A 10,000-nucleotide genomic window follows, 5' to 3' on the forward strand; every position below is an offset into this window, starting at 1 on the left:
ACAGTCACGAGTATATGCATGTACCTTTAGTTTTTGCAAACTACTTGCATGAGAGCTCAGCAGGCACTGACAAGTTTTACAAATTAGTCTGTCAGTATTCGAACAGAAGCCGGCAGACCTTCAGTATTTATATTCTAGCACTCATGCATTCCTATTTCAGACATTTGCATGTTAAATTTTGTTTAATTTTTCAGTTCAAACCTTTAGTTTCCGTTGGGAGGGAAGATGCAAATCACATAAAATGGGGTATTTCTGCTTCCTGTCAGATAAAATATGGAAAAGATGTGGTTTCTTTACGATGTAATCACCTGCGTGATGTAGCTTGTACACAGGAATCATGGTTCCGTGCCTATTGGCAATACAGGGAAAAGGTAGAAAACATTCTCCACCTATGTTCTGGCAGGATTGAGCTTAGAATGGTTTCATATTTGGTCATCAATCTCTTGGGTACATTGTCAAAGTACATCTCAATGCAATCGACAAGCGTTTATCAGTGAAAGATAAAAGTTGCTGGAGCTGTTGTAAGCATTATATTTCTATTTCAGATAACTTCTTTTCTTGCAGTTTTTGCAGTAAATACAGTTTTGAGTTTAGGCCTTTCAAAGTTTGTAACTCTTGCACCCCAGTTATTTCTCCACTGTAAGCATGAATTTCAAATATTTTACTTGTGACCTCTAGAAAGCATCAAATTTTCTCACTAGTTATTTTCTGTTTCTAGGTAAAACAATGCTGATTTGAAATTATCATTTTCCCTATCAAAAAGAATATACTAAGTAATACTCAAGAAAATCTGATTGACTTTGGAAAATTTTAAACGTAAAACTACAGTTTCAAATTTAGACCTTTCAAAATTTTTAATGCTTGCACCACAATTATTTTTCCCCTGGAAGCATAAATTTCAAATATTTTACATGAAAACCGTCACAAGGAATCATTCTCACAAATAAAAATACTAATAAAAACCTTTATAAAGAAATACTAATGGATAGATATCCTATTTAATGAAATTGTGCTTGCATATGTCAAGAAAAAAAGTGGCAATTACAGTCTCAGACAATTGGCGCGTACATCCCCTACATTGGTGGTCTAAGTACTACTCGCCCTCCCTCACTCCCCATTTCCACCCCTCACACCCCTCCCCACCCACTTCCTCCCAAAACAATTAGAGCAGCTAGTGTGTTGCCAAGTGTACTAAGATTTTAATGTTTACATATTGACAAAGAAGACAACAGATGCTAAGTATGAAAAAGGAGCTGTATGATACCGAATATAGAGTCTATATTGCTCCAGATCTTCCTCCCAGGCATACACTACTACAGCTTCGGGAATGCTATTGCCTTATCATTCATTTATTTGATATTTTTAGGTATGGACAGTGTTTTTAGATGGATTTGGAGTGAAATAGGCTACATTCTACAAATTTACCTTTCTGAGCCCAATCATGTCAGTGGGCCCTTAATCCATAGTACTAAATTTGCATAGGTAACAGTTATTGCGTGACCGCAATTTTACCCTGCTATGATCATAGCCACTAAATATTGTTGGATTTGGTACATATGAATTTTTCAGTCAGATGCTTTTAAATCTCACTTTCATCCTGGTATACAAGGTTAAGTTAGATTAAATTTGGTTGTAACACCCCCCACTCTCTGTTAGGGGGCTTTTAACCCATTAGCTGCGGATGGCATGATTTGATGCAAAGGCAGAGTCGGTCATTGACGAGGATGGCACCATGCCAGACATGTAAAACAGCCATCCTATTGCACAGACCTTTTTTTAATACTGCGACCAATGGGTTAAGTATGCTAGCACAGGAAATGAATTTGATTATTCTAATGAATCAGCTATAGCTTCAAAAAATGTGACTTGCTATTGAAATTTATTGTGTTCTGCGATGGAGGACTTACAATTGTAAGCTCAATCTGATTGAAATATAGTTTCAAGCATTTGCCAATAGCAAAGGCCAATAAACCTCTGGCATGTACTATCTGGCAAGATAGAGCTTGGAGTCACTCAACATTGGATGATTAATTACCAGCGAGGTCTACAATCTATAGGTATATAGGCCAGAGGTGGACATGCTGCATTATTGAGATTTACCCAAATTACTAATGTCAAAATCATTCTAATCACATTTAAGACAAAGAAAGTAATTTTCATGTGTGTGATAAACAAGTACTGTAGATGATTTCCCATAATTAACACCCAGGCCTTTCAGAGGCATGTTAGTTGTTTTTGTGTTTATTCTAATGATTTTGATATTCTTGAACCTTGTAAACTATTTATGCCTGAGTGTTTTAGCAACCATCCTTAGTAGTGCTTACTAAAATGTGTGTGTTTCAGAGACTAATAAAACTAGTATTGAATGATTACTTACGACATTTTCTATCAATTTATAAATGTTTTATTGAACACAGACCTATATTATTATTTTCCCAAGTGTAGGGGAAGGCCTGAAGGATATTAAGATGATGATGATGATGATGATCATCATCACACTCAAAATCATAGTCATAATCATATCATTATCATCACAGTTAAAAAAAAAAAGGGGGTTCAGTATAGGAAGTCAGCATTTAAAGGCTAAGATTAACAATATTTATTAAGAACTTTAAGGAATGAAAATGAATGATATCTTGGGGGGCAATTTTAGCATTATAGATAAAAGAATAAGTTGTCCTGAAATCCACTTAAACTTTTATTATTTACTCTGGAATTTCTCATTAACTTGTTAACCCTATGACGATGGTGTGTCGCACTCATGTGACACAGCTAAACTCCCGATGCCGGGGCGTCATGCCAGTGTGACGATTTCAATGCAATATTGCAATCGCCCGGCCTAGGGGTTTTCGCGTAGCGCGTGCCCCGTCGGGAAAGGATTAACAATGGGTGATGTGTTTTTATGTCATATGTGACGCAGGGGCTCTGTCCTGACAATGGGCGTCACGACATTCAGAGATTTTGGATCACTGTGTTATCTTATTATGCTATGAGTAATGAATGAGTGATGATGACAATTGCAATCATAATTATTATAACTGCCATAATGTTAAGCAAAATGGGTTTCACTTAACATCCAAAACCTAGATGATGCCAGTTTCTTCTAGCACCATGAAGACAGAAAGCCTTGAATGGCACCAATCTATGGTTTCTAGGAAGCACTATCTTTATAGAGTGATGGCACATAGCAAGTTGCCAACCTCTTGCTCTAAAGTACTGCCGATGAAAGATGTGCAGGCAGAACAAAAGGAGGAAGGTGACTCAAACCGTGCCTAGTGTCTACAATTTGCCCCTGTGCCAGTAGGGATGCCTCTTACTGTGGCACTCACAGTCATAAGCACAAGTTTCTTTCCTCTTCCCAACCTCTTCATGTTATCTTCACTATGGATGGTTGTATATTTTGTATTTTTTCATGATGGTACATAAATTTGAAATAATAAAGTTGCTTTTTGTCCTCCCCTAAAATAGCAATTTTTTTTATCACAGTATAGAGAAAAAAATGGGCTGATATGGACCCTAAGCTACAATTTTAGTTAACTGCAGAATTGATAGAGCCTGTGATATGACAGATATAAGTCTCTAAATACAGTAAAACAAAAAAAATAAAACAAAAATTGCTCTTGCTCTACAATGAGTGACTAGTCAAAAGTCAAGGTATGTTGTGTGAAGTTGCCTCGCTCTGAAATAAAATCCATCCTGGAGCCTGGCTAAGCACATCTATCCCTTGGGTTACAGTAAAAGAATCTTGTGTCAATAAAGATATGAAAAAGGTAATGAAATTTGCGCTGTAGAAGAAATATATCTTATTTTATTGTTCTGTTATGTCTCTGTTTACTATTCTGAAAATTTCTTTGAACACTTTATTTGTGGATTACTCAATAGATTATCTTCTTCATCCCAGATATTAGTTGCCTGTTAGGGTATACCCAGCAGCCATGGCAGACGACTGGAAGGAAAAGATCATCCAGGAGAAGTTAGGAGGAAAGAGGGACTGGACAGACAGTGAAAGGGCGGAGCTCTGTCACCAGCTGGACAAGGATTTGGACCGGCACCTCGACACAGTCAGCCAGTCCAAATTCGAGGATGGATGGACTGAAGAGAACTGGAGGGATGTAAGTTTTTCTTTATTTATTTCTTTTCCTTTTTTTCTTTTTCTTTTTCTTTCTTTCTTTCTTTCTTTCTTTCTTTCTTTCTTTCTTTCTTTCTTTCTTTCTTTTTTGTGATAGGGTCAGAAGAAACTTATGGAGCGATTTTATTTTTGTATATTTTGATATAGTTCATGGTTTGGATATGTATGGCATCATTCACATTTTACCATATATATATATATATATATATATTATATATATATATATATATATATATATTATATATATTATATATATTATATTATAATTATTATATATATATATGTGTATATATGTGTATATATGTTTATATTATTTTATATATATATATATATATATATATATATATATATATATATATATATATATATATAATATATATATATTATATATATATATATATGTATATATGTATATATGTATATATATTATATATATATATATATATATATATATATATATATATATTATATATATATATATATATATAATATATATATATATATACATATATATATATTATATATATATATATATATATATATATATATATATATATATATATATATATATATATATATATATGTACTCACAGATAGATGAATATTCACATTTATACTCTGACATCAGCAATTGACTGTTATTTGTTGTTATCACTATGAATACTAAATATTCTGTCTCCTTTGCAGAAAATGGCAGAGCATCCATTGTTTGCACCTTATGTACAGGAGGATGGGGCCACAGTGGCAGAGGCACCAATCAATCCTCTGAGTGAGGGATTGGCTCAACTCAAGTTTGATCCTGAGCACAGCAGCCCAACTGGTAGGTAGGAAAAGGAAACAGAGAGAAACAAAGATTATAATAGAGTAAAGAGATTGCTTTGATAAGTTTTATGATGGAGTGATTGGTTAAGGGCCTATGCAATGCTGTGTGAGTAGGCACTTCTGCTATGATGAACATAAAATAAATCTTGTGTTTGATTGGTGACTGAACATTGCAGAAGTGGCAATGAACTATAAGGAGGAAGGTGTTTTGCAGTTCAAGTACAAGAAGTATCGCCTTGCGGTTGCAAATTTCTCAGAGGGGCTGAAACAGATGTGTCCAGACAGAGAACTGAATGCACAACTTTTAAACAATCGAGCTGCAGCACAATGGCACCTGGGTAATGTATTTTTCTGGTCTTTATTTACAGTAAAGCCACTTCTTTGAAACAGCTGGTGGATTTTTCTTTTGACATGTAACAATTCATTTTGAATTAGAGATTGTGACATTTAATTGTATATTTCTTTTCAAACAGAGAACAACAGATCAGCCATCAGGGACTGTGAATTAGCTGTCAAATTAAAGCCAGACTACACGAAAGCCATCATGAGGGCAGTTGACTGTGCGGTTCGAATGAAATCCTGGGATGAAGTCATCACCTGGTGTGACCGTGGGCTCAGATTGGAACCGGGTGATGATAAACTGAAGAAAACAAGAATAACAGCTATGAAAGAAAAGGTATGATAATTCCTTCCTCTCACTCAGACACTGTTGTGAGGCTTTTTATTTTTATATACCTTTTTGAACAGACTTGTAGACTGGTCCTGACATGAGCCACTGCTATGGCTCTTGTCAGAATTAACACCAAGTAACTAAATAGCCAAGTAAGTAAGTCATTTAAATGTTTTTACAGTCTATGTAGTTTGCTTTCTGATCAAAATTCTTACTGGACTATTTGGTAAAAGTAAATTATATAACTAGTACTTGCATTAAAAGAGGAGGGAAAATAAAGATGGTTCAGGCAAAGAGCAAAAATAAGAAAAGGGATGATATATTGTTTGATAGCAGTTAACCTATTGCGGACGTCATGACATACATGACGTAGGAGCTTTGCCCTGATGACGGGTGTCATGATGCATATGACGTTTGGGGATTTTGGATCACTATGCAATGAAAAAGGAGTGAGTGATAATGCCAGCTGCAGTCATAATTACTGTAATTACCGTAATATCAAGCTAATTTAACGTCCAAAATGTAGATGGCACCACTTTTTCCTAGCACCAGCAAGAGAGAGAGCCTTGAATGGTACCCATCCATGGTTTTTAGCAAGAGCTATCTTTATAGAGCGATGGCACACACTAAATTGACGATCTCTTGCTCTAAAGTACCGCTGATGATGATTGTGCAGGCAGAACGAGAAGAGGAAGGTGACTCAATCCATACCCAGTGTCTAAAATGTACTCCTGTGCCAATATGGATGCCTTTCATTGTGGCACTCACAGTTACAAACACAATTTTCATTCCTCTTCCCTACCTCTTCATGTTATATTCATTGTAGGTGGTTATATGTTTCGTATTCGTTCATGACAGTACAAATTACGAAAAAATAAAGTTGCCTTTTGTCCTCCCATAAAACAGCAGTACTTCTATCATACTGAGTATAAAGAAAATAATGAGCTAATATGGATCATATACTACAATTTTAGTCAACTGCAGCACTGATACAGCCTGTCATATGGCACATATAATCTCTGAACTCAATAAAACACACACAAAATAAAGCAAAAATGGCTCTAGTTTTGCAATGGGTGACTGAAAGAGAGTTGGAAGATTCAAATTATGTTGCTAGATTCTGAATAGATATGTTCCTTAAGTTTATATCCAGAGAATAGATGAGATGCAGTTGAGTTTTAGAATGTTTCCATGATATTCTAGATATACAGAAGTTTATGTTTATCAAATTTTATAATGGGACGTGACCTGCCACACCCAATGTGTAGATCCATGGTGCCAATGTAAATCTTATAACAAAACCAAAACAAAAAAAAGAAAGAAAAATAGGAAGTACTTTTTAGAATTTATTCTGTATCTTAGAGATGGTGAAACAGTTGCCTCTTTCTAAAGGAATGGTTGAGCATTTTTTTGTTGTTGGTGTGTCAGTGTAGAAATGTGTTTTTATATTTGAGTGAAATCTGTCACAGTCACAGTTTTTGCTTGTGCAAATTCATGATTTTTCATTAACCCATTGGTCGCGGTATTAAAAAAAGGTCTGTGCAGTAGGATGGCTGTTTTACATGTCTGGCATGATGCCATCCGTGTCTATGACCGACTCTGCCTTTGCAGCAAATCATGCCATCCGCTGCTAATGGGTTAATGTTACGAGTTGAATGCCCTCATAAGGAACACTTCTTATGATTGTAATTTGTTGATATAATGAAGTTTTTTAGCATAATTTTATAAGAGGTGAAATTACATCGCTTAGGTTATTTATCACTATGTTATGATAACTATCTTTATAAGAATCAGGACAGGCAGTCTACAACATTAGAAGGATAGGGAAAGTGTTTTTTCCACCCTCTCAGCAGTGCAGAATATTTTTCCATAAATCAATCACATAATACAGAATTAAACTGACTTTGGAACCTTGTAACCCTGAAGCCAGTGTCATTACAGCCATAATACTTCATGCCTGTGTGCATCTTTCAACTGTGAGCAGATCCCAGTGGCACATCAAGTACGCATTGACATCTATCTGTCTTTTAGGCCTAATCGATACCATTATGTATGTCACGACACTTGTACTCAATGGGGTTAAGAAACCATGTATAGAAATTTCCCTGCAGTAGTTTCACCTGATGGACAACACCACTTGGACAAGGGAGTAATATAGGTGATGCTGAGTCTCCCCTGTGCTTTTCCATCCTTGCTAATTTTTCTTTCTAAAACTCTTAATACTATTACCAAAATCCAATTAGATGGCTTCAGTTCAAGCTCTTTTCTTCCTTATAAAATTTATTTCCTCTATCTTTAATCCTCCATTTTTCCTTGTCGTCATTCCCTATTTTCTTTCTATTGCTTACAAGTGTGATGAATTTCCTGTAATGGCTACCCTGTTTTACTTACATTACCCCTTGTTATGGAATGTAAGATGTGTAATTTTAGGTTCTAAGGATTCCTATTGAATTATTAGTATGTAGTAATAATGTAGCCTGGCCAAACTAAGGTCTCCCCTCAAATCATGGTCTATCTGTGATAGAAAAAACTCTTTCTTTTGCCTTATAGCCTTTCCTTTTGATCTTTTCCTTAAACAAAGTGGATTTCAAGCTCCCAATAAATAAAAACTACATTTACCACTTCTGATCTTTCCCACTCCAGAAAATTGTCGAACGGAATGAGCGAAAGAAGCTACAGGAAGAGAAGAAGAAAGAGGCAGAGGAGAGGAACCTGATCAACATCATAGAGAGTCGTGGTGTGAAGTTGGGGAATGTTGGAGTGAAAGGATCCGCTTCAGTCACGCTAGCTGACCTGGAACCCTGTCATCCAGCAGCTCAGGTGAGATTTGTTCTTTTGTGTTTTTTTTTGCATTGGTGTGAACTTCAGCCTTCTTTTTCCAGCAGTGGTGGAAGTTATAGACTTAGCCCCATATTTGTAATCTTGATAAAGGCAACAGAAATATGGATGAAATTATATGGAGCAAGAGTGGCTTATTTGTGCATTAAAAATGGGATCACTATTATTTAGATATTTGTATATGTGGCTTGCAGATGTCAAGTTTTTAATTTCCTCTGGCAAGAAAATTGAGAACAATGACCAATAAAACCCTCCCAATATTTAAAATATGGACAGTTTCAGACTACATTCTTTTCTTGTTTAGAAAAGTACATACACGTAAAATTTGGATTTGCACATATTCTTGTATAAAAATATTTTTGTTGTAGTGCATGTTGTGGAACTATTTTTTTCATTTGACAGGGATCTCGTGTACACATAAATGAAGAGGGTGAACTGGTATGGCCAGTCATGCTTCTCTACCCAGAATATCATGAGACTGATCTCATTCAAGAATTTACAGAAAGTAATTGGTAAGTTCAGACATCAAGTGAATTCCAGACACTCTAATTTTATAATGATTGACAATAAGAGAATTCACTTCAAGAATGGCTTTCAGTGAATGAGTATTGTTATTTGATTTATTTGATTTCTATATGTATATTGATCTATGTTTATGTAAGAAAAGAAATTTGGTTAACAAGAGATGTGAAAGATGATACTTTTTCTTGAGTGTAATTATAGAAAATAGAGCAGACACTTTACCTAAGATGCCCAATGCTAAGATGAGACTGGTCATCGGTAATTGAAGTATTATATAACAAACCGTCTCAAAATCAAACCAGATTTCATCTTCTGATCTAAAGAACTTGAAATTGAATTTGATTTAGAAATTGATTCACCACACCATTCAATGATGTATTTTTGCTATTGTGTCAACATGGTAGTGTGTTTTGCACTTTCAAAAATAGAATATATTAAGATGCAGCACTAATTATTCAAATCTAGACTGAATAACAGTTGCATATCCTGTAGGTGCTGTCAGTAGATGATTATACACTGTATTGAATTATTGGTTCATCGTGTTTCCAGTTTTGAAGACCACCTTAATGTAATGTTTGGTGAGGACGCACCACCTGCGCCTTGGGATACAGATAGAAAGTACCTTCCCCAAAATATGTTGTTGTACTTTGAGGACCAAGAGAAAAGCAAGCTGTACGAGGTGGACCCCAAGCAGAGTCTTCAACAAGTGCTCGCACATCCAAAGTAAGTTTGGAGGAGGTAAAGGAGTGTGTGTGTGTGTGTGTGTGTGTGTGTGTGTGTGTGTGTGTGTGTGTGTGTGTGTGTGTGTGTGTGTGTGTGTGTGTGTGTGTGTGTGTGTGTGTGTGTGTGTGTGTGTGTGTGTGTGTGTGTGTGTGTGTGTGTGTGTGTGTGTGTGTGTGTGTGTGTGTGTGTGTGTGTGTGTGTGTGTGAGAAGGAGAGGGAAAGGGAGAGGGAGAGATAGAGACTTGTTTTCTAATATGGATTTTGCATTTGTCCATGTTTGGCTGTAACTTTCATGC

The 10,000-nt window shown here is 35.7% G+C and overlaps 1 protein-coding gene across 2 annotated transcripts in view; it reads left to right on the forward strand.

Moving 5' to 3' along the window:
- Dpit47 (DNA polymerase interacting tpr containing protein of 47kD) overlaps window positions 1–10,000 on the forward strand; it is a 10,662-nt gene that overhangs the window by 459 nt on the left and 203 nt on the right. For both annotated transcript variants that reach the window (XM_043017127.2, XM_043017129.2), the window contains exons 2-8: window positions 3,902–4,112; window positions 4,817–4,949; window positions 5,128–5,289; window positions 5,425–5,627; window positions 8,265–8,441; window positions 8,862–8,971; window positions 9,531–9,704. In XM_043017127.2, coding sequence (XP_042873061.2) covers window positions 3,936–4,112; window positions 4,817–4,949; window positions 5,128–5,289; window positions 5,425–5,627; window positions 8,265–8,441; window positions 8,862–8,971; window positions 9,531–9,704 — 1,136 coding nt within the window. In that variant the 5' untranslated portion in view covers window positions 3,902–3,935. The remainder of the gene's footprint in view (window positions 1–3,901; window positions 4,113–4,816; window positions 4,950–5,127; window positions 5,290–5,424; window positions 5,628–8,264; window positions 8,442–8,861; window positions 8,972–9,530; window positions 9,705–10,000) is intronic.

This window comes from Penaeus japonicus, unplaced genomic scaffold, assembly GCF_977035675.1.
Source record: "Penaeus japonicus unplaced genomic scaffold, GWHDUDI00000001_assembly GWHDUDI00000023, whole genome shotgun sequence".
Classification (NCBI taxonomy): domain Eukaryota; kingdom Metazoa; phylum Arthropoda; class Malacostraca; order Decapoda; family Penaeidae; genus Penaeus; species Penaeus japonicus.